Raw genomic sequence first — 26,360 nt, 5'->3', positions numbered from 1 at the left:
AAATATTTCGTGGTATCTGAACTCAAGTTACCTTTCAGCGGTTGCCCCTCCAATTATCATCGTCAATGGACGGAAAGGAGTAAAGTCTTGTCGAGGCCTTTCTCGCTCCAAGGAAATCCATCACTTCCCTGCTCCTTCGTGGAGTGTAACCTAATATGAAGGTACTCATAAAAGGAACCCTGACTATAATAATAATAATAATAATAATGATAATAATAATAATAATAATAATAATAATAATAATAATAATAATAAATAATAATAATACTTGAAGTTTCTCAACTAGACTGATAATTCTAAAACCTGGAAACACCATGAACTTGATTTTGACAGTATTAGGTATTTCATCAAAAGCTCATCATTATCTTTCAGAATCTACTTGTTACTACCCCAAAGTTACACTGGTTGGCTTGGGCATATGAATATAAAAAGTTGGTTCTCTTTACTTTTTGCAATAGCTGTATAAATGCTACTTTGGTTTCTGCTTACAAGAATTGACAATTAGTGTGCCTCCACCATTAGCTAGACTTCATAGGCAAGCCAATTCACCATATCATCACTCTATGACTTTTGACAGTCTAAGAGTGGGCTGTTAAGTCCGCTTCTTTCCCTATACTGGCAACTTAACATTCTACCTTTTGTTTTTCCTAAAAGCTAAAACTTACTCCTTTTCAAAATGCAGTTTTTCCATTTCCTCGTCAACTCTTCTCTCTTTACTCATTTATATCTTGAATGTTCTTGTTTCGTTGAGCCTAACCTCCAAGGAATTTTGTCTGTTTGGGAAACCTCCCAACACACTCAGGTTGCCCTTGTTTCTGAATCTTTCAAAAGCCAAATTTTGCCCTTTTAATTCACAGAAAAAATATACTATATACTATACCATATGCTACAGTACATTAATTCAATTCAGTCTATCCAATGCACTCTTCTTGTTCTTTGAAATGTTCAGGCCCTCATGCCCCAAAACCTCAACTCTATCCTTCTGTCTCCATTTTAGTCTTCTACCACTTGCTCTCTCCTCTCCTGACACATTTCTCCTCTTGATCAGTCTTCCTTCATTTACCCCCTCCATATGTCTTAACCATTTCAACACACCTAGTTGTCCTTTCCGAACTCTACTTACACAACTTTCTCTGACACTGACATTTCTTACACAATCCATCTCATACTACATATCAGTCTCAGGCATTTCACCACCAACACATCCATTCTTTTCCTTTCGTCTTTAGTCAAGGCCTAAGACATATCTGCATAACACTCAAAACTATTATACTTTCAAACAAATTCATCCTTGCCTTTAAAACTGACCTCTCCTTCCACACAGTCCTTAGTGCAACCACGACTTTCAGCACCTTCTCATGTCCTATGACTCACTCAGCACCAATTGTTTCATTCAAATGGTTTTTCCACTCACAGGTATCTAAAACACAGGTATCTAAAACAGTCTACCTTCTCCAGGTTCTCCCCACACAGACTTATACTCAAAATATCTTTCTTCATCACCCAGCTGCACTTCATTATCTTACTCTACTTCATAGCACCGTTCAACTTTTTTCTTTCACACACTCTCCCAAACCTTGTCACCAGCTTTTTTTTCCTTTACCTCCAAGGACAATTCACATGCAAACATCAACTGACTCATTGCCCAGGACCCTCCATCCTCAGCACATTGCAGATCTTCCCTTTTATGAATTTGTCTCTCTCACCACTTCATCCGTGAACACATTAAACAACCATTGCAACAATATACACCCTTAATGTAGACCCTTCACCAACAATCACTCACCTTTCTCCCATCCTACTGGCTTTATCCTCCTGGGAAAAAGTCCTCATGGTACTGAGTAGCTTTCTTCCCACACCATATATTACTAGCACTTTCTGCAGCTCTGTCATATGCTTTCTCCATATTCATATATGCCACATACAAATCCATATCTTTTTCCAAGTATTCTCACAAAAATTTTTGAGAGTAAATGCCTGGTCCACATATCCCTGTCACTCATGAAGCCATATTGCTGCTCACCGGTCACCACTTTCCCATACATCTTACCAGTTACCCTCAACAGAATTAAACCTCTGAAGTTTGAATATTCATATAAGTACCCCTTGCCTTTATACAGGGGCACTATGCAAACATTTGCCAGTCCTCTGGTACCTTAACTTGAGCCATTTAAATGTTGAAAAGTGCATCTAAAGACTCAATAGCAATGTCACACCTTTCTTAAAATCAACTGCAGTCCAATTCACTCCTTCCTTGCCTCACCTCTTCATTCCTAACCACCTCTCTCTCTTTACCATGAAATCTGCTGTATTAAGGAAATCCATTCTTAATCATCTTTAGCTGCTATGAAAAAGGCTAAAATGAAAAAAATTCCTTTATTGGAAGATGTATAGTCACAATATAACAGTACTAGTTTTCAACCTAATGATAACTAAAAAGCAAAGTTCACATTCTGGAGACTCATACATATTGATCACATACAATATAAACAGTTTTCAGGGTTAACATTTCATCAGATTCCAAATGCCCAGAGTTTGTCTGTTGTCTATTCTAATGGCAATGATCTATCAACTTTTCACACAATCTATGCTGACTACGCCAATAGCAAGATCCGTTTGCATTTGTCTACTAAATAAGTGGACAGGTAACTATTAACATGCTTAATGTATCTCAGTATCTGACAACCATCCACCTCTGCAGGATAAGCCTACAATATCATTATAACAACATCCGACTGTGCTTGAGGGAACCTAAGGTAAAAAATCAACACTTGTATTTCATCTCCTGAACATTTCTAAAGCTGCCTTGACTAGCTAGGTTAAAGTACCAAAAGACCACACAGAGGGAGCCAAGAAATTAACTGAATAACCCTTTAACCCTTTCAGTGCTATGGTACTCATCTAAGGAAAGGTGTCGTCGTTGTCTCTGCATTATAGGGAGAGTTTTACACTTGAGATGCCCCATATCTTCACCTTGTTTATATGTACCATGTCTTTACTCTTTTGTATATATCCACACATAAACACCTTAGCCCATGCCAGGTATCTAATTCATCAATGAGACCCTTAGGGAGGATGAACAGCGGGGTAGACAGTGGAGTGGCTGCCTTGACCAGGATTTGAACATAGGGCTGATGTACCCTAATATTTGTCCTTTTGCTATGACACTTCTCTTGAATGTATACTACATTACGGATATGATACCTTTCCACTTTTCCCTTGTTCATGTTTGATATTCAAAATGTCTTGTTTCATGGCAAGTATTAATTTTTCTTCTAAAATTTTTTCCCATCTCAGGTAACATGATACTGCTTTAGTGTTAGGAAAAAATTATGATGAAAGGGCTAATGGGCTATGAATATGTGACATCATACATTTATCCTGGGGACAGAGGAGAAAGAATGATATCCACATACCTCCTGTATGACATAGGAGGTAATAAGGAAAGGAGTAGCAGACTAAAAAAATTCTTCCCTTCCTTACTAACATCCTAAAAGGGGAACAGATGGATAAGCTAAGCAAGGATTCTTCAGAACTCTAATGTTCTGTTATCTGTTTGTGGCACTACCTCATTGAGAGGGGGGAGGGCAAGCAGGAACTGATACAAAATAATGATACTCTTTTGTCAACAATGAAAGGGCACAACAAATTTGTGCACTTGACCAATACATGTTAAACAGCATTTTAATGATACTGCATAAAAGTGAAGAGGAAATATCATACCTGATTACAGCATCTTGCATACATGATCTCTGAGCATATATAAACAAGAAAAAGGTTTCTCTCAAATATAACAACACAAATATTACACTTCAATCAGTAAAAAAAATTATACTTATAAAAGCAACAATAACAATGATTATAATAACTCAATTCATGGTAAGTAACATCTAAAAGTGGAAAGCTAAGAATTGACCACAACTTAGTTGTAACTAATAATAACTGTAAAACATAATACCCTTAATTCCTGCAGAAAGGTTAACATGCAGCATACAAAGAATACTCAAATAATATACAATTCTCCTATATTTGTATACTGAAACCATATAAAATCTCAGGTGATCTTAGAAACATTTATATGATGCAACCATAATAACTAAACTCCACTGTGGCTGAAAATTTAATATCTTTGCCACTGTCCGCTGAGAGAAAACACCTTGTAAACTACAGCTTACGAATAAGAGCAATCTAACCCTGAGTACTCCACTCTAGGTAATTCAGGGAATAAGCCAGTACTGCAAAGTTCATTCTAAAGTTTATAAATGGAATATGCTTCATAGCCACAGATGTTTAAATGGCCAAGTTTTCATCTCCACATGGTAACACAAGACTACAAATACTAAATCACTGCAAGGCCAAAGGAGTTAAAGTGATAAAATGGTAACTATTAACTTACATAAGGGTTCAGTGTTAAATAAAACTTTTAACTATTTATAAACCCATAAGGTATAAGTTATTTTTTTTTTCAAGGTAGTCAAGGTGAATACTTTCTCACCTTGTACAAATGTAATTTCCACTTTGCACTCCCATGTCATCTTTGGTCTTACCCTTTGCTTTATTTTTCTCAAAAGTACATTTTAAAAATTCATATCCTTATTCAGTCTCTGTCTCAACTATCTCATAGTTCTATACATTACCCACTCTCTTTTGTGCTCCACTATAATACTTTCAACCCTAATCTACTTTTTTAATGAATTACTCCTCTCCATTCTGCATATAGCTGATCTAACATTATATTCTTCTACACAATTAACATGGAAAACCCTGCTTTCCTTAGCAGTTAAACTATTCAAAATGTTGCTGATTTCCAACGATCATTGTAAGTAAAATCTCTGAAGCTTCTCTACAAAAAATTAATGCTTGTATGGCATTTTTTACCAAAATGAAAATGAAGCTTTCACATGAAATTAACTGTAAGCATTTAGTGTGAGGACTTCAAAATGTCATGAAGAGGTACTTCTCTGAATTTTGATTCAATCTAGGGATTCGACTCGGTTTTCTGAATGAAAAGATTTTAAAACACTTCTGCCCCAGCAAGAACATACTCTTTCAGAACAAAAACAAATGCAATTAAAAAAACTGCACCTGTATAGTAACTAAAACAAAGGTGCTTACAGCTAGCCTCAAGGCCATCCAACTAGATGTATTCATTCAGTGATAAGTTCAAAGCCTGCACACAATTCCCTCAACATGGTCCTTATTCACACTCCAAGAACATCTTTCAAGAACTCTGAAATTAAAATGGAAGCAAATGATCCATATACTACATGTGTACAGAAGAAAATTACTCAAAAATTTGCCTGGACTGCAATTAATGCAGGGTTAATTGAAAATACCCAACTAGTTTATTGTTGGCTTTGCTACTAACTGTCCTCTTCTATCTGGCTAACACTGAGTAAAACGTTTTTAACTTTTCTGCACAACACACTTGTACATTTGGAAGAGTGCATCATATCCATGTCAAAACTCTAAAATTAAGATATGAGTAATCTTGTTAAGTCTGTTTCTAATTCTCTCGACTACTATCAAAGACACCCTTTATATCAATGGTCAAGACTCATCTCTACCTCTATATCTTGCCCTGGGGCTAAGCTTCACTACCACTCTGCTGGTTAACCAACTCATTCATGTCTATGGTGTACACCCCCACTGCAGCCTGGCTGATCAGGTTCACTTTGTAAAAGTTTATGTAGTGAGTTCTCAAACATATAAAGTTTCTAAAATACGTTAATGGAATACCTGTCTTAGATCACAGATGTTTAAACTTTATTCATTTTGCATTTTCTAAGGTACTCAAAATTCACTGGTCTGACCTTGCAGTCTTCCTAAACTGTAATTCCATTAGGGGTAGATCAAAAGCATATGATCTCTCTCTCAGCTAACTCATCTCTGTCCTCATGTTCAGCGTGCTAAACTAAACTCACATCTTTCACATGACTGAAGCACTTTTTAATTATTCACTTTCCATACAAACATGGTTTATCCAAGAAGGCTCATGTTCTCTTTCATATTTCCATTTTCACACACAAAATGCCTCCGCTGTTCATGATCAACAACCATTCTCCTTGCATCAACTCACTAAACCTGCTTTCACTCTTCTCATACTTTCAATCAGACTACCACAGAACTACTTCATCAACTCATTATCAGTTGTATGTCCTACATGGCCACACAATTTTAATGAGCTTTCACCCATCAGTCTTTCTGGTAACTTTTTCATATCACAAATCTGCCTAATCTTTCTTTCCTTTACCTTCTTAATTTTAGTCATGGTACACATGCTATCCATCAAGTGTATTATCACAATACATTGGAGCTGGAATAAGTACTGCAACATGCAAACTTGAACTTTGTACATTAACTTCACCTCATTATCTTCCAGGAACACAAAATTGTATATGCCTGGGTCTCATACAAATAAAGGTTCATTATATATGTGAAAGCTTCAAAAAAAATCTTGAGGTATTTTGTTCTTTTGACAAACCAAGACAGAGACATTTCCCTCATACGCAAAATATAATCTTGAGAGTATCAATTGTAAGTACAAACAGAAGTATGAGATGCAATTCTTTGAATAAAGAAAAACATACATATATACAACTGATTCAAAAGTATGCAAAACACTTTTGAGTACATAAACAGTAACTGAAATGACATTTCAACATAAAGAAACTGTCAGTGCATGAAAGCAACATCACTCTTCTCATGGTAGCAATGTCACTCACCATTTAAGAGTGAAGAGGACATAGAATATGATATATCATCAATCAACCTTAAAAAAGTGATAATATTTTCCATAATTTTCTGAACATAAAATAAAAGATACAAATATTTGGAAAGATTCTTTACCCATTCATCCTATTCTGAAATCATGATATAGCTGACATGAAAACATTGAGCAAAATTAATATCAATCATAATAACCTGAAATATAAAAATCAGTCCTATAAATGAGTAAATGAAGAGGTATCAGGAGATTCAAGATTACCAAATCACACCTCTAATTTCTATCAAAACTGGAGAATGCATGAAACAGTTCACAAACACTGAGGCATAATCACTAATACTAATATTCATTGTATGGTATAACAATTCAAAACATCAATTTTCATATACAAGGATTTAACATAAACAATACCTGCTCACGTTCCTTGTGCTGGCACTCATGTTACTCAAGTATAATGGATCTTGTTAATGCATAGTGAATATAGTATTTTTTAGGGGGAAAGGGATGTAGGGGTTGCTTCGTTGTGCTCTTCCTTTAATAAGCTAAAAAACTTTATAATATAATCTAATGGTGTTATGATATACACTGCTTTATAAAATATATCTTTCTATTATGGTCATTATGAAAGTCGAGATGGCACAGGGAAAAAATTCCCTAATCTCAGGAAATGGCGAATATGTCTGTCCCTTGCGCTACCTCGCTAACGCGGGAGACAGTGAAAAAGTATAATAAAAAAATATAAATATCGCATCGGTGAGGTAGCATTAAGAACAGAGGACTGAGCCTTAAGAGGGATATCCTCACTAAGCCCCCTTCTCTGTTCCTTCTTTTGGAAAATTAAAATAATGGGATAGGGAGAAAGAATACTTCCCTAGTATTCCCTGCATGTCATAGAAGGTGACTAAAAGGGGAGGGAGCAGGTGGTTGGAAATTTTCCCCTTCCATTTTCACTTTTTCAAAAGAAGGAATGGAGAAGGAGGCCAAGTGAGAATTTTCCTTCTAAGGCCCAGTCTTCTATTCTTAACACTACCTCGCTAATGTGGGAAATGGCGAATATGTATGAATATATATATATATATATATATATATATATATATATATATATATATATATATATATATATATATATATATATATATTCATACACATGGCAGCTAGAGACTGAGAGTGAACGAATGTGGCCTTTTTTGTGTTTTCCTCGCTCTACCTCACTGAAGAAAGAGGTAGCATTGCTATTTCCTGTGAGAATGTATGTATGTATATGTGCATGTATGGGCATTTATGTGTATATATATACACATATACACCCATATACCCTGGTTCAATTAAATGCCTTCTTGGCAATGTAGGAGGCCTCTGTATAGCATTAATAATATGATAAGTCAGCTGGATAGTCAAAAATGAGTGGAAGAAGCTAAAATATCTACTAGTGTTGGGTGCTATTTCATAAGAAAACATAAATTGACATCAGCTGCTGTGTAAGGGTTAAGTTAATGATGCTTAAGATAGACCTTTTGCATTGCATAAACAAATTTTTAAGTCTGAGATAAAAGTACTTCAGAAAATAATCTCATGAATTAGAGTGAACTTTCATAACTAATAAACCATTCATTATGATAATTTTCATTGAGCTAAGCAGAATATGCTCCATCCATCACCATCACTCACTCCCTCTTAATGTATAAACCACACTCAGTTCTTGGTTGCAGCAATTTGCAGTTCAACATCACAAGCCACTTTTTCATTCAAGGTACCTACACATAATAAATAATGGTTGCATGAAGCTTCAAACCCAGTCACAACACAATTTTGGGTTAATAAAAGCTCATTTGGAAGAAGACTTGGAAATATACCATGGAAGTGCAATGATGTGAAAAACATAACAAAGAGAATATATAGGCAAGTAGGATATACATAAAAAAGCAATAAATAAGGTCCACTACTAAAAAAAAGAATAGTATGAAACATAAAAGGAATATGCAGGAATTTCTTTCACCTTTCAGTCTCCATTCCAAAATGCTACTAGAAGCAAGCATGCATGCAAATAATCGGCAATAACTTATTCTATCTGATTCATGGCTTGGGATCTAGGTAATTGTACATATTTTCAGAAATGTTATTGAATCACATCCTGATACTCATAAAAGCTGGCAATAGCAAATGAATGTTCATTTCTCATTTTTCAATAAAGCTTTCTTACTGACATGCCACTAAAACCACAAAATCTGAGGTGTCACTTCCCTTGCAACAGGCCCAAGCACTCATAATATTCCTAAAGCTTAAAGCAGTTAAAGCAGTAGATCTGGAGACTAATATATAATCTGAAACCATATGAACTCCCAAATTTGTAATTACAATTCCTTTATAATGATGAAGCTTTTGGGAGTGATTCAAACCTGAGTTCTGATACTTTTAGTAACCTGAACATCTTTATGGATAACAAAAAAATAAGTGTGTCTATGCCTCAATAATGTCAACTTTTTATCGAAAACTATTCAATTTTCAGAACATCCCAGGTATATGGCCACCAATTCTAACCACTTTTATACTAAATGATAACCTGGAAACCTATCACTGTGTTATAACTTGTATAACTTTCACTGCATCAGTGACTTGTACACCTATTACTACAATGACATGTGTACCTTTTAGACCATAATGACTTGCAAACCTAATGCTGCAATGATCATAAACCTATAACTACTTAACGATTTGTAAAATTATTACAACTAGATTTAACAAAAGGCACTTGCAATGCCTATCCTACCACAAAAAAAAAAAAAAAAATAATAATAATAATAAAAAATCTGTATGCCATGATATTTGTCTTTGCTTAAAACATGAATGTTACAAATCTAAACTTCCCATTGTTCAGCACTCCTGAGCTATGGCACTTACAAAAATAATTCACATGCAAGCGAAGTGTATGTACCCAAGTGACCCAAAATCTAATCAATCTGTCACATCCATAACCAGAACAGGTACCTGTGCCAATAGTAAGAAGTTTCAATACATATACTGTCCTTGACTTATCATGCAATGAGAATGTGTCTACAGAGATAAAGACAGATACTGAGATGCAGATGTAATGTTCCACATACACATAATGGGCCATAAAAGCTAAAACTCAAAAACACATACACATAGCAATAACACAAGCCTTGATATTTGTCTGCAATTATATCATTTTTTTTTTGTTAGTGATCTGATCTTCCTTACCAAAACATTCACATTCAATTATAAACAGACCTGAACGGGACAAAGGGGGGTAATCACTGCCCTGGGCCTAAGGTCCATTAAGGTGCCTAAGCCCAAACTCCTCTTTTTTTCATCCCAATCATTCCTCGTCTTAACTGTAAAGTGAAAATGCTCATCCTCATTACCTCCTCATTACATGAAGCATACATTACATGCATTTAGCTGTTTTCACAAGCTCAATGCATTCCTTACTTAGGAATTTCTTTAAGTGAGTTCATGAACAGCTAAAAAAAAGATAGAAAAGGCCACTAACAACCTTGCTGGCACCCTCTTTAAAGAGAGAGCCCTTCATAACAGCAATGAATAAATACTAATAAATAGATAAATAGAAATAAACAAAAAGACACATTTCTTACTAAATTGAGATAAAGACTTATATGGTGCTAAATGTTCTGCACTGTACTATGAATCTTCCGTTTTCCAACTGGCTGGCACATAATTCTGGAAAATACTCCAGTTTACTTCAACAAACACTCAGTTCTCAAGCATTCTGTACAAGAAGATGTAAGATGAGAAAGAGTCTTATGTCTTTATTTTTTAACTTACCTAGCTTAGCAGTATAACCTGAAGACATTTCTTGGTAAGACACAATAAATGAGGATGAACTTTATAAAATTAGCATTTTCATTTACATCATCCACATATTTGGTCCACTATAAAGTATCATGGTCCCTGCCACATCAGCAATCCTCACCTTTCAACTATCATAAATCATCAGGAATTGGAGTCTTACAGTTACCATGAATAATCTTCAGTTCACTTGTACAATTAAAATATTGGTCAAAAACAGCATGGTAACCATGGTCTCTCCACCAGCTGCAAAGCTGGCGGTTCCAACCACAAGGGAGAGTGTAGAACACTTCAGGGTAGTCAAATGCAATAAGAGTGTACAAATCCTGGTCTCCCAAGTGTCCCTGAAAACTGTAGTACCTTGTCTTCTCTATCAATTTCGATTTTACCAGATACCCACCTGTGGAAAAGAATTACACTTCTTGTATTACTTCAAGTATATAGGGACAGTCAATGTGATGTCAACAGTGATGTCACATGACTCTTCTGAAAGGCTGGTGGACAAAACAACAACATAACAATGCACTTCAGAAGTACATTTTTCATCATGGTGAACAGCTGTATCATTGCTGGATATGCCCCCCAGAAAACTATGGATTCAAATTCAAGTTTCAGTTGTCTGCCATAATGGAGAAGACTTTAAGTGGCAGCAATAAATCAAAAAGATTTTAAACTTGGCCCAGACAGTGATGTGAGAGTATGCAGAATTCATTTCATGGGTGGTGAGCAGCTGCTTTGGTTAGCATTCTAGTTTCTAGTTCAAGCCACATCTTAAAATACTTGTGAATCTGCTTGTATGACTATACCCTAATTCAACAATATGATCATGATCTTAAATAATTATTTGCAGGGTGAATGTCTCAGTAAGCAGACCATTCAGCAAATGCCATTACAAGCATACACATTTTGTTTAAACATTTAGCTATTCAAAAATTTTCAATTAATTATTTGACCTTTAAAAACATGCCTATTTGCCCCCTCTTGCCTGCATTGTCTTACAAACTTTCCAATTTCTATGAAATTCATTACTGACCCTTAATCAAATTATTTCTTTCCAGTTAAGGCATCACTGGTCAAATGCAGTCCTTCCTTAATTTCGGGTATGAGAGGGAACTTACTTCTTCAAACCAAGCTAGAGATCAAGGGGTTTGAAAAGAGACAGTGGAAGCCAAAAGGGAGAAGACAACATCTGAGGCAGTATGCAGTTATAACAGGGTGGAAATTCCTATGTGTGAAGAAACAAAGCCTCTTATGGCTATGCATTAAGGCTATCAGGCCAACCATACAACAAAAATTAAGGATCTGATAGGCTTACTGTTTATTTGAAATAAGTTCATTTCTCTTTTTAACTCTTTGTGTCAGAGAATCCAAAAATTTATCATATACTGACATCATATTCACAGCTGACTCAGTGGCCATGATTATTGTTTTGCCCACTAGCATTTTGTATACACACAGAATTAAGGAGTGTTGTTCTTTTGGTGACCAGCCCCATAGTTAATAAACTGTTTTTGGTATCTGAATATATACTATGGACATCTAAGTAGTAATGCAGTAAATCTTTTAAACACCTTCTTTAACAGTATGGAGACATACATATAAAATTTCCTGGACCTTCTGGCATAACTTCAGACCCAATCACTCCATTACCACACTGCACATTTACCTTAAACACCTCCTAAATGGCTTCAACAAATCACAACACCCCTCCCTAACTGTAGCAGTTGCAATAGATATCAACAAAGCATTTTAACTGACCCCTGATACAACCTGACACAAAAATCCCTCAACAATACCCTCCATTACAACAAAAAAAGTGGCTGGCTAACTTCATAGCTGGATGTAAAGCCACTGTCAGTCACAAAGGCTTCATCTGCAAAACCATCAAGCTTTACAATGGAATGTCTAATCCATTTCAGCACACCCTCTTCAGCTCTCTCATGTACTCTGTACTCTTCTTACTCCCACACCATCTTTTACTCACTCTTCTTACTATCACACCTATGTCTTGCTCGATCAATACTCCACCCACCACATATTGTCCTTAATCATTTCATCTCCAACACATTTACCCTCTTCCATATTTTCTAATCCAAGGCCCACACCACTCATTCGTACATTATTAGGACAACTATTCCATCAAAAATATCCATCTCTGCCCTCATTTACAGTGACCTCTCTTTCCACATACTCCTCAGTGCACCCAGGACCAAAGCCCCTTCACTTATCCCATGGCTTACTTCGACTTGCATGGTTCCATCCACTATGATTTCCACCGTCAAGTATCTACAACATTCCAATTCCTCCAGGTTCTTTCTATTCAAACTCACACTTCAACAAACCTGTCCCTCTTCCCAGCTGAACTTAATAACCTTACTTTTATTCATATTATCTCTCAACTTTCTCCTCTCACACACTCTTCAAACCCCATAAATCAGCTTCTGCAATTACTCAACTAAACTTGCTAATAAAGCTGTGTCATTGGCAAACGGCAACTGACTTACTTTCCAAGACCACTCATCCACAACTGCCTTTACCTCCTCACTAACCCATCTATAAACAATTAAATTGCCACAGAGACATTATATATCCTTGTTGTACATCCACATTCACCTGGAAGTCCCCGCCTGTCTCTCTTCCTTCTTGTGCACTTGCTTTATTCTCTTGACAGTAACTCCTCACTGCTTCTAATAGCTTTCCTCCAGCACCATATATTCATAAAACCTTCAACACTGCATCTTCATCAACCCTATCATATGCTTCTGCCAAACCCATAAATGCCACATACTAATCCATTTTCTTCAGGGATTTCTCACACACGTTATTCAAAGCAAACACCTGATCCACGCATCCTCTACCACACTTGCAGCCCTCTCAATCATCACTTTCCCATGCAACTTACTAAACACTCTCAATAAACTCAAATTCTTTTTATTATACTTTGTCGCTGTCTCCTGCGTTAGCAAGGTAGTGCAGGAAACAGACGAAAGAATGGCCCAACCCACCCACATGCACATGTATATACATACACACCCACACATGCACATATACATACCTATACATTTCAATGTATACATACATTTACATACACACACATATACATATATACACATGTACATACTCATACTTGCTGCCTTCATCCATTCCCATCGCCACACATGAAATGGCACCCCCTCCCCCCGCGCATGCACAAGATAGTGCTAGGAAAAGACAACAAAGGCCACATTCATTCACACACAGTCTCTAGCTGTCATGTGTAATGCACCGAAAGCAAACTTACATCTCTGAAATTCAAGCATTCACATCTATCCCCAAGACTTTATTCAATAGTACTATACAGGTATTCCAATCAACTCTCAGGCACCTCACCTTAAGTCATACATAAATTGGAAATCCTAAAAACTAATCAATGACATGGTCATCCCCTTTCTTGAGAAATTCAACTGCAATCCCATACACTTTGCCACACTTCATCTAACGTAATGCATTCACCAGCTGTTCTTTTTGAACCAAACCACTCGTCACGACCCTCTTGCTTTGATTACCTTCATATTCCAAAAAATCCCATACCAGCCATCTTATCATCTAGCACATTAAACAATCCTTCAAAATTCTCATTCCATCTCCTCTTTGACTATTCTTTGCTTGTTTCCATTTCCTCATTTACTCTCTTCACTGATCCTACCATTTGCTCTCTTTACAATACTCACATCCTTCCAAAACATTTTCTTTTTCTCCCTGAGATCTGCTGATACTTTCTCATCCCAACTCTCGTTTAGCCCTGCACCTTCCTCTTCATCTCCCTCTGCTTCCTCTTGTATATCTCCCAATTACCTCAATTCCTTCCCTGCAAGTAATCCCCATATACCCCTCTTTTCCCTTTAAATAACATCTCAAATTCCTCATACTGCCACTCACTATCCTTTCTCCAATACCCACAACCCATCTTGTCCATCCCACAACTTCTCTTGCACATGTAAGCACTGCTTTTATCCCTAAATACCTCCCATTCCTTATCAACTTCTCTAACTTTGTTTACTCCCACTTTTAGTCATTCTTTATCCAATCTGTCCTGGATTTCCTCAAAAAATCTTTTCCAAGCACCCTCTTCCTACCCATCATTTTCTCTTTTACTAAAGCCTCTACAAACTTTCACCTTTGTCTTCACTTAGAAGTGATTGGACATCCCAATAGCAGTCTCTCACAGAACAGTTACATCTAAAAGTCTTTCATCATGCCTATCAATCAGGATCTAATAGTGTATGCTTAACATTAACCCCAATCACCCATGATTACTTATGTATGTCCCTCTTTTATGACTAAGTATTTCTAATCACAAGTCATTTTCAGCACACAACTCCCCAAACTGTTCACCATTTTCATTCACAATGGGTACCCCACACCCCCCAATTATGTCCTCAACTACTGCATCAACTACTCTTGCATACAGATCACCCATCACTATTACTTGATCCCTCTAATCAAAATTACTTATGCACCAACTCTCATTCCTCTTGCTACCATCACAAACAGTCATCTGCTTCCTACCATCCACATTTACTTTTACCCACATCAGTTTGGGTCTAATTTCCTTACACTCTTTCACACATTCCCACAACTCTCTCAAATGAAGTACCAACCCTTCCTTAGTTCTTGCCTTAATTCTAACTCTAGATTTTGGCCTTGGTACATTCTCAAACCATTATTCCCTTTCCCTGTGAGTTTTGTTTCACTTAGAGTCAGAACATCCATGTTCATTTTCCCAAACATACTACCTGTCTCTAAGTAAGGAAGCAAAATAATGGAGAACAACAAAACTAAATGAAAATCAAATCATGCAATGATCTGTCATGCACAAAATATGAATTCATTCACTCTAACCAAATACAAGACAGTAAAGCAATCTACTTACTTATCACCTGGGATTTTCTTAGTTTGTCAATGTCAACAAGAACAACACCACTGTTAAAACCAGGAAATCCCCCTTCGGTCGGTGGGCTACCTAGTGTGGTGTTAGGATGCTTTTTGCGATACACGGAGAGCAAGTGGCGGTACACAGGTGACTGCTCTAATGTCATGCCAATCACATTGCTTGAGGTGAACCTTTCAAAATGGGAGTGCAGCTCTGCTATATCACCTTTGACCTGCAATTAGAAAATATTATATTTACCACACTACAACTAAAAAGCTATTTCCTGCAACAGCACAAGAGGAATCAATGTTTTTCAAAAATGCAGTCATAGCCAATTTTAGCAGCAGCATCCACTGTAAAACCTATCTTGCTCACACAAAAACATATATAGGTAAAATCCACAACAGCTTCCAGTCTGCTGTTGCAGATTGGAAGTTGGAAATTCTGCCATTCATCATATATATTCCAAAAACTTGGAGCTGAGTAAAAGTTATTAAATATCCAAAAGTTGCAAATGTATCCATCTCTAAATCCAGTGAGTTAAACTTCAACACTCAAGGGAATGAAAGAGATGAAGCTGGAGACCCAGGCTTCTAAGTCTGCTCAACAATAATTTCAAATGCCCTAACTGATGACGACCATCTTCATCACAATATAACAGGAACTTAGCAATACAACCTCTGTTCGTAATTACACAAACTGAGGACCCATTTTATGGGGTTCCTACTGCTTTAAGCCTGTGCTGTAATCAAAAGCAAGAAAATTATGGACACATTTGGAGTGAAGAGTTTCTCAACAAGACTGTATCCCTTTCAGCTACTGATTATGATACAACTTTGTTGAAGGTGACTTTTCACACATAGTGTAACCAAAAGCAGGCAGTCTCCTAACACCTCACTTCTTGTCTGGGTGGTAAATACAGAGATGCATGATAAGTGTTGAGTATTGGTATTTAGTATTTAAAATTTCTTGCAACATGTTACACTCTGACAGAAGGCAAATTACAGCAATCTCATATGCACATGAAAAATAAGAGGTTTATGTTGTCCTTAAGTTCCTATAAATGAAATGAACACACTTTTCAAAATAAAAGATTATACTTCTGAATCCTGTTCTTAAAGTAAATTACATGCTGTCTTTAAGCCGTGTGATACATAAGAGGGAATATCCCCAGAACCAGAAAACTGCTGATTTATTCAAGCTTGCAAACAGGCAGAACTGAGTTTACAGGAGATCTCACAATGTGTGCTAAGGTTAGATTTGGCTAGAAAAAAAATGTGAAAAATATCTGAATGAAGCATCATTCAAAGCTGTGAATTCCTGCAAGAATTCATGTCTGCTGGTTACTCATCTGCAGGAGTTGAGAACTGATTACCTATTCCAAAAACACTTTTAATATACTAACATACCTTTATATCAATATCCATAAGGATAACACGATCAAGTCCTGGAAGAAGTTTGTGCAAGTGAAGTGAGAAGAAAAACAGTGCATCTCGATAATATGCATTTGTTCTTCTGGTAAAGAAATCTTGCAACGTTGTTACTGAATCTTCAATCTCAGGAATGAAGTCATCAGCTGATACATAAACAAGCTGTGTAAAAAATCAGTAATAAATGTAGCTGTTACACACTACTTTTTGCAGCCATTTACAATGATTTATCTACAATCATCTCAGATTTTTGGAAGGAATTGGTTCAAAATTCACCTAAAGAAAATGTTTTAACTCACAAGAGAAGAAAGTACAATAGGTAAATCAACACAGTTCCTTGGATCAGGGATTACAAATGTGAAATAACCAGTAGAAAAAAATTAAAATCAGCTGAATTTACAAAAAATGTATGGATACTCTTCTATGTATCTTTATCCAAACAAATTTCTCACTGTAGCTATAGCAGGTGGTGTGAGTAGAAAAAAAATCTACAGTTGAAAAAATAAGCATTTGAATGAGTTAAGTCCATAAGGCATGATGTGATTCACTTGAAATATTCTTTTGCCTAAAATGCATATCAAGCCTCCTGTAATTCTTTGATAATGAATATACTTTGGACTAATTTAAGTGCAAATCTTTAAAAACAAATAAAATGGTTTCAAAACTGATACACGACCTGTAAAACTATAATGAGATTTCCTAATAAAGTATAAGGCAAGAAAGAACACATGTAGGAGCCATACTGCAGTATGAAGTTAATTGTTTATCATTTTAGTATATATTCAACTTTAGTGATAATGATGACACTACATGTACATGCAAAGATATAATGATATCAATTAACTGCCCTGAGAAAAAAATCTACTTATAAAACTAGGAAGGAACTTTGGAACTCTCAACCTTTTCATGTCTTTCCCAATAACTATGACCTGGCACATTTTAAAAGACAGGTTTTTCACTTCCTCCAAAATTAGTAAATACTTTCCATTGTCTTTTCTTTTTCCCTTTCATAATTTTCTCCATATTTCCATTAAGGCCCAGCCTTGATGTGGACTTTTGTTCGTGACTGGAGCCTTCAACATAAAACAAAATACAGTGGCATGTTCATTTCAAACAAATTAATGTAACTAAACTTCTGTTTCTTTACAAACTTTACTCAAGCATACCTGATGTTGATTCTGGATGTTACCATCTACCTGACACTGTGATCTAGGTCCGAGATATACTATACTTCTGTTCTGATCCAGCAGGTTACTTGAGTTCAAAGCCCACATATCTAAGTTAACATTGAAGTCTAACCAATCATATTCACTTTACTGATACCTATTCACAATGTCTACATATTTTTCAAAAGAAGAAATCCATAAATTTATGATATTTACAGGCAAGGAACTGACAGATTTACCTTACTGTCCTTGTAGCTCAATTTTGCAGCTGATGCTACATGCTAGCCCTGACTACCACAGTCTCATTGTCGACAATAGTTTCTAGATAAGCAGACAAGTGTTCTATTCAGTCATTATACTTTGCTTAGTCCTTCTATCAGTAGGGTACTGTTCTGGATTGGACTAAGCCACCAACACGTTTCTCATGAATATCATAATATGCACTTCCTGTCAACACATATGTGAACCACTCAAAATTATACAATGGCTTGTTTAGGGATTTAATTCGGTATTTTCATACTTAGTAGGACATATCTGCTATGCATCTAAACCCACATTTTCCCTCTCAAGCCATATGCATAGTGCGACAATATGTGATCTTTAAAGTATCCCTAACATGTGAAGGTGTTCAAGATTATTTGGTTGGTGGATGTAGCTCGATGCTGATGGCCTTAATGACCCTTGGTAGTTAATGGGCCTAAAGCCCACAAAACTAGCCAACTCTCTCCCTCATTACCTTCCCATTATTGGGTTACTAGATTCTTTTTTCTTTCTTTCATACTATTCGCCATTTCCCGCATTAGCGAGGTAGCGTTGAGAACAGAGGACTGGGCCCTTGAGGGAATATCCTCACCTGGGCCCCTTCTCTGTTCCCTCTTTTGGAAAAAAAAAAAAAAAAAAAAAAAAAAAAAAGTTACTAGATATTGTGAGATAATATATATGGGTAAAAATAAAAGGCCACTCAAATAATTCTTTACAGATGAAACAAGAAATCCATAACAAAGATCCAAAACCTAAGAGACATGCTCTCATTCCAATAAATTACCCATTCTAAGTATTAGATGATGTTTTTACAAGCTTCTGTTGATATTTCACACGTGTACTACCTATTCTTATATAAACTGACCCCAGCCTTTCTCGTTACTGTCACCTTTTATCACTTAAGAAAGATAATTCACACAATTATGTTCCACGAGTGTTAGCATGTTCTCTAAAAACTATATCGGCATTGCAAAATAAAGTCATCCAACTTTCAATGCTAACGGCGGTACAATTAACATTTCTTTTCTGGTCTTTACAACCCTTACTATTATTATAGATGATAAAGCTGAATAAAATATATTACTCCTAATCATGTCTGCAGTTTTTATTCTATACTTTGACTTTCGTAATACTACGTAGAGCAAAGTCATTCCGTATCCAAAGGTAGTTTTTTTTTTTTATACTTTGTCGCTGTCTCCCGCATTTGCGAGGTAGCGCAAGGAAACAGACAAAAGAAATGGCCCAACCCCCCCATACACATGTATATACATACGTCCACACACGCAAATATACATACCTACACAGCTTTCCATGGTTTACCCCAGACGCTTCACATGCCCTGCTTCAATCCACTGACAGCACGTCAACCCCGGTATACCACACCGCTCCAATTCACTCTATTCCTTGCCCTCCTTTCACCCTCCTGCATGTTCAGGCCCCGATCACACAAAATCTTTTTCACTCCATCTTTCCACCTCCAATTTGGTCTCCCTCTTCTCCTTGTTCCCTCCACCTCCGACACATATATCCTCTTGGTCAATCTTTCCTCACTCATCCTCTCCATGTGCCCAAACCACTTCAAAACACCCTCTTCTGCTCTCTCAACCACGCTCTTTTTATTTCCACACATCTCTCTTACCCTTACGTTACTCACTCGATCAAACCACCTCACACCACACATTGTCCTCAAACATCTCATTTCCAGCACATCCATCCTCCTGCGCACAACTCTATCCATAGCCCACGCCTCGCAACCATACAACATTGTTGGAACCACTATTCCTTCAAACATACCCATTTTTGCTTTCCGAGATAATGTTCTCGACTTCCAAAGGTAGTTATGATTACTAAATAAACTGGTACTTTTACATTCATCTTGACAAGGATAACAGCAAGTCTTGTGGGTGAAAGAACTTACCTTAACGTATCTTGAATCCAATTGGTTCGCAGCTTGAGCCTGAGTGATAATCTCGGAGGCAGTGTGAAAGCCATCCTCCTCTGTGACCAAATGGAGGCGGAGGGGCGCTGAGGCAGCCCTCAGGAGGGACCCGACAGCCACCCGAAGCTTGTTCTGCAGAGGCCAGTTCTCTCTAGCGTGGGTGAAGATGAGCACCACGTCCAGAGGAGGACGATAGAGTAAATCATTCTCCCGGGGGTCCAAGGGAGCCACCTCCTGCTCTGGGAAGGCCTGGTCGGTGTTGCCTGAGCCCACGTCTACCAGTTTACCGGGATTTAATAATGCCTCTGGCGATGATGTTGGCGACAGGAGAGGCACCAGGGACCTCACGTCCCTCCAGGCCATTATGAATATGACGCAAGCGGCCAACACGAGGAGGATGGTGGCCTGGCCCAAACACCGCACCCGTAGTAGCATCTCTAGGGTAGGGAGGCAAGGTTGGCCGCTCGCCTCCACGAACCTCCCTCACCTTCCTCGATCTTGTGTTTATACAACAAAGCGAACAAGTGTTTCGTCTGCAGCCCTCCCGGATTATCATGACATTTTAACATCCTCCTTTTATATATATAAACTATATAATTTCTTCAAAAGAATGATCCATATTACTTAAAAAATCTGTAATATAGATTCACTTATTTAATGTATATTATTAGAGGAAATTGATTGAGATTTCTACAAGTTTGAAAGTTTTATTCATCTTAAAGTTTGTATTATTGTATTTCATGAAAACCTGGAAAGTGATGACGAACACAATATTGAAGAAGATAACGAACCTAAATATTTAATGCAGAAAACATGACAAAACCTCTTGCTCATCAAAATATTCAAGATAATGGGAAGGTCATTCTGTATGATGGCCTAGCCTTAAATTTGATCCTTTGGAATTGTCAAAGGTTACGTCATCATACCCAAAGTTCGTGACATTGTACATAAAATTTTAAGCTAGATAGCTATATGCTGATAATTTACTATCCTTGTTACAGTCTAGTTTAGATTTTTCTAAGACAACATTTTATCATAATCAAGACAAACAATCCTAGCTTTACCTATCCTATACAAGTAAAGAATAAGCAACACTAAACGAAAATAGTTATAGTGAACCTAAAGTATCTAACTAAACTTTTGTAACCTAAGAAAATTATTCAACTTTTTTTTTCCTCACTTTGCTTGGTAGGTGGCTGTCTTTGCGACTCCCTACTAGCTATCACAAAAAAGTCATCTCTTAGTACCGAACCTACTGTTACCTAAAATAAATTCATACTCACACATATGACTGTATGCCACCCATTACCTTCTCTTATGGTGTTGTTACCCTTTCTATGTTGTTCAGGCATTATTTTAGCCACTATCATCGTGAGCTTTGCTGCATGTCCTTGCCACTATGGCATGGATCTGCGGCACACGTCCAGAATCAAGTACATAAGCACATGAGGAACATATATAAACTTTTACATTCATAATTTTTCAATACGTCATTGGCAATAACTAAGTATGTTTTTACCATTTCCTTTGTTGGTTTATTTGTGCCTCAGGTCTATCATCTGTCAGGGTCATTAAAGCCATCAAATTTTAACTATGAATCAAAAGCAGTTTATCATTTTCAGTTATTCTCAATAATTCCAGGACAATATACCTCTCTGCATATATTACAATTGTGCTGTGCAGACTACGTATGGCACTAAAGTGGTCATGTTAATAATCTTCAGGGGTAATATCAACAGGTGACTATATGTTAATTGATTTTGTAATTGGTCTGTATTTGCTAAAGAAGGGTTTCCCCTTTTCATAAATTTGATAGTAAAGATAATAAATGCCTTAATTACAATACTTTTCAATAAATAATTGGCTCAAAAGTATTCTATTACCTTACTTTATAACCATTTTCTTTTTTAGTAGATTTTATGCAATTTTGCATAAAGTGTTATTCATCATGAAAAAAAATATCTAGGGTCTAAAAGTTACATTTCAGTTACTGTCATAGCAGTACTTTTGTGTTTAGGAGTGCAGTTAAGTAACACACACCCCATATGATACATGCAAACATAGTTTTCATACTCACAACTAGATGGTGTGGGTAGCATTCGTGCCAAGCAAAACCAGGGGATTGCACATGCAAGATTAGCAGGCCTTATAAGCCACACATCACTGCCATGATCTTCACACTCCAACTATGAACATCAAGATAGCCACAAGTCTACAGTCACCGCTGGGAATTATGCAGCCCCTTTTTCTTGCAGCAGTGTAACCATGGGACCATGGCCATGCATCCGCCCAACTGCATTAACACACATGGAATCCTGGCTACACCTCCTCCCTCCTGCAGTTGAACCATTGCAACAGTAACCCCATAGAACGTTGGTTTCATCTCCTGTCCCCTGCAGCAAAATCAAGGAAACCTGATAACACTCTCTCTCCTGCAGTACTGCCATGGGACCTTGGCTGGCACCTCCTCCCTCCTGCAGCAGCACCATGGGAACTCAGCATCACATCCTTCTCCCTGTAATACAGTACAACAATAGGACTTTGGCAATGCCTCTGTCCCACTACAGCACCGTGTGATTTTGTCAGTTCTTCCTTCCTCCTGTTGAAGCATCACGAGACCTGGCAACTGCTCACTCCTGTGCCAACATCAAAGGACCAGGCAACAATTCACTCTTAATGTTCCTGTATGAAAGGTAGCTACTGTTCTTGAATATATGAATATAGTATTGTTGTGTTACCTGTGTATTTGTATCCCTCTGTCAGTCCTCACATTATAACAGTTTTAGACAGACATACCTAACTCTAGAAACTAGGACATTAAAAATCTAACGTTAAAGTGTATTTCAAATAATTCATGATGATGATGAGCCTGAAATAATCACGACACGATTACAGGCTAATAATTCTTGATTGATCATCCTATGCCAATCCGTGGCATCAGTTTTTAGGACATAAGGTTATTAACCTAGGTAAACAACTTCTTGACAGTAACATATTTCCAGTTTTGAATAAAATATTTGCCACTTAGTAAAAATTTCAGCCTTTTGTGAAATTTTAGTTTAAAATCTCATCATATGTGGTATTCATCATATTGAACTGTATTTGTTGATCCTGATGACTATTGTCTTTCACAAGGTGGATCAATGATAATAAATGCCTTAATCACACTACACTTTTTCCAAAAGAAAACTGTCAGAAAATATGCTGAGGAATTGTATTACCTGATTTTATAGCATTCATGGATCTGGATAAGGTGTGGGATAGGGTTGAGAGAGAAAACTTTTGGAAAGTTCTATAAATACATGGGGCAAATGGAAAGTTACTAATTGCAATGTGAAATTTTTGCTGATAGGGTACAGCATGTGTATAAGTAAGAAGGGAGAAGGGCAAATGTTTCTTAACCTATTCATGGACGGGAAAGTGATGAAGATAAATGTGTGGCTCTTAGAGTAAGAGGAGGGTCTACAGGATGCTGGGTAAAGGGGTTATGGGAGGTGAATCAGTTGCTGTATCTGGATATGTCTCTGGTGGCAAACTCCTGAGAAAAACTGCAGAAGATGGTGTTTGACTCTCAGATAGTGTGGAAAAGAAGTGTTCAGAGTATATACATGATTTAAAATTAACAATGACAAATTGATACCAAATTACAGCATATCAGACTTTGAGAAAAGGATGCATGAAATTAGCAACAGAAACTGGATAAATCTCCTTGATGTTAGTAATGTGGAAAGGATGAGGAGCATTTTCAAAATCAAAATTGTGGAATAAATTCTTCATAAGAAAAAACGAAGAACTTTGTCATCAGAAAATAGCTGATCAAGTATTCATGAGAATATGGAACATAAAAAACAATAAGACAAAGTACACTAAAACGTGAAACTGTTTTATTTCACTGAACATTAAAATCAACTCGAGAAAGTCTTCAAGTATGTATGACAGAAAAATAACATAAAAGATGCAGTCTGTCTACTAACAAATGTACATAGAAAAAGAAGTGATGATGATAATGACATTGATTCCAAATCAAATAAATCCTTCACCTCTGCGTTGAAAGTTTAACATAATATATGTAACCTCAAGCACAAAAATTTTCCAGGTTCAGATGACAAAAGACTAAATGTGAAAAAGTAAGAACTGAAATACCAAAGTATTCACACCAAATCAATCCAAATAGACTGAATGGCCCTAACAATATAATCCTAAGAGTTTTAAAGGAGGTCAGATGGTACTTGATAATCCTCATAACCAAAATGACTAACAAATCTCAATCATATCAATTTTCTACTTTATTCTCTATAACTTTTTTCTTTCAGCTGAGATGGCCTTGATTGGGTCATGTTATTTGCCCATGCCATGTCAGGCACTTAAGAAAAGTTTGAGGTACAAAGACTAGAAATTGGAAAATGTCATCCTTTTATATATATCTATATCCTGGGGATAGGGGAGAAAGAATACTTCCCACGTATTCCCTGCGTGTCATAGAAGGCGACTAAAAGGGGAGGGAGCAGGGGGCTGGAAATCCTCCCCTCTTGTTTTTTTTTAATTTTCCAAAAGAAGGAACAGAGAAGGGGGCCAGGTGAGGATGTTCCCTCAGAGGCCCGGTCCTCTGTTCTTAACGCTACCTTGCTGATGCGGGAAATGGCGAATAGTTTGAAAAAAAAAAAAAGATAAAAAAAAAGTGCCTTAAGTTACTGCCAATTAGCCTCACACTAGGTCTAAGTAAAATGATGGAAAAATAATGAGACAAAATAGTAATATCTTTAGATGACAACATAATGAACAATAAATATGGCTTTTTCTACTGAAAGTCTTGTTTCACAAACTTTTGAATTTAAGAACTGGGATTCTTAAGTATCTTCAGATGTAAAACATGTAACTTTTAGAGGCCAATCTCCAAATTGCAATATAAGAGACTTCCTTGTAAATCAAAATCACATTGCACTGGAGATTGTAAATCAAAATCATACTGCATAGATGTACTCTGTACAGCACATGGACTGAAGACTAGCTCACTATCAGAAAGCAATATGCAGTCTTGAGTGGCAAAGTCACTGATTGCCTGCATGTAACAAGTGGAGTGCCTCAGGGATTGATTCTGTATAAACAGTCTAGCGCTTGGCCTTAAATCCAAAAGCTCAAAATCTGAACATGATACAAAACTAGGTGGCACAGATATAAAGAATAAGAATTTGAAATAATAGAGATATCTTCACAACCTAGCAGAGATGGACAGATGAGTGGCAAATGAAGTTTAGCACTGACAAATGCATGATTATGCAGTTCAAAGATACGAATAATATGTATGATGATATAATGCTTGGAAGTCCACTATTCAAAGCAAAATGAAGGAAAATATCTTGGATTAACTATCAGTAACAATATGAAGTATGCTTCTCATTGTTCAAGAGCAAGCAATTAAACAAACTAAACTCTATGTTTTACATTTGTGAACAATGATCAAAATGCACCACAAATAATTCTAACTTTTTAATCATTTAGTAAGATTGCATCTTGAATATGCAGTCTAGCACTGGGCACCAGGCTATAAAAGGGATGAAAAAAAAACTTGAATGAGTACAAAGAATGGATGCAAAGCTAATCACAGTTCCAGAAATCATACTGTATGAAAACTAGTTGAGAAGAATAAATTGATTTTCTCTAAACAAATTAAGACTGTTTAGGGACTTGTTACATATTTAAAAAATTGAATAAATTTGAAAATGTGAATCATAAAAACCTTTTTGAAACATAATCTAACTTAAGAGCTGTGATAATACTGAGGGAAACGTTTCTATATACAACAGCTGAATACAGGCTCAAATACCAGAAAATTGTTAATGGAGTTTTCATCCAATCTGTTTCTAACTGCTATTGCCAGAGGGAGTAAAGGGCAGAGAGAAAGCTCTCTTTCTGTTCTCTCATATCATCTATCTAGAATAACCCTAATTTATGGTTAAGCCCATAGTTAAACAAGTTATAGGCCAACAGGCATTCGTTTATCTGTTTTTCTTGTGTACTCCCACTTGATTTATCAAAGTTGTCTGAAATATATTTTTTACAGTGAAGTATCATATGCAAAGATTAGTAAAACATTAGG

General features: G+C 36.6%; 1 protein-coding gene across 1 annotated transcript; it reads right to left on the bottom strand.

Moving 5' to 3' along the window:
* Positions 1–2,365: 2,365 nt before the first annotated feature.
* Positions 2,366–23,835, bottom strand: Xxylt (Xyloside xylosyltransferase). Its single transcript, XM_071680814.1, has 4 exons — positions 20,243–23,835; positions 16,877–17,059; positions 15,468–15,699; positions 2,366–10,955 (listed from the first exon to the last, which is right to left on the bottom strand). Exons 1-4 carry the CDS (start codon positions 20,696–20,698, stop codon positions 10,690–10,692), a joined length of 1,137 nt encoding a protein of 378 aa, XP_071536915.1. The 5' UTR covers positions 20,699–23,835; the 3' UTR covers positions 2,366–10,689.
* Between the last annotated feature and the right edge of the window lie 2,525 nt (positions 23,836–26,360).

This window comes from Panulirus ornatus, chromosome 32 (assembly GCF_036320965.1).
Source record: "Panulirus ornatus isolate Po-2019 chromosome 32, ASM3632096v1, whole genome shotgun sequence".
Taxonomy (NCBI): Eukaryota; Metazoa; Arthropoda; class Malacostraca; order Decapoda; family Palinuridae; genus Panulirus; species Panulirus ornatus.
The sequence above is the reverse complement of the archived record's forward strand: the minus strand, read 5'-3'. Positions and strand labels throughout refer to the sequence as shown.

Excerpts from the sequence above, each read along its gene's own strand:
- Xxylt (XM_071680814.1), bottom strand. The coding sequence starts at position 20,698 with ATGCTACTACGGGTGCGGTGTTTGGGCCAGGCCACCATCCTCCTCGTG. Across the intron at positions 15,700-16,876 it reads TTATGGATATTGATATAAAG|GTCAAAGGTGATATAGCAGA; the intron begins GTATGTTAGTAT and ends TTCTAATTGCAG. Across the intron at positions 10,956-15,467 it reads AAGAAAATCCCAGGTGATAA|GTGGGTATCTGGTAAAATCG; the intron begins GTAAGTAGATTG and ends TCTTTTCCACAG.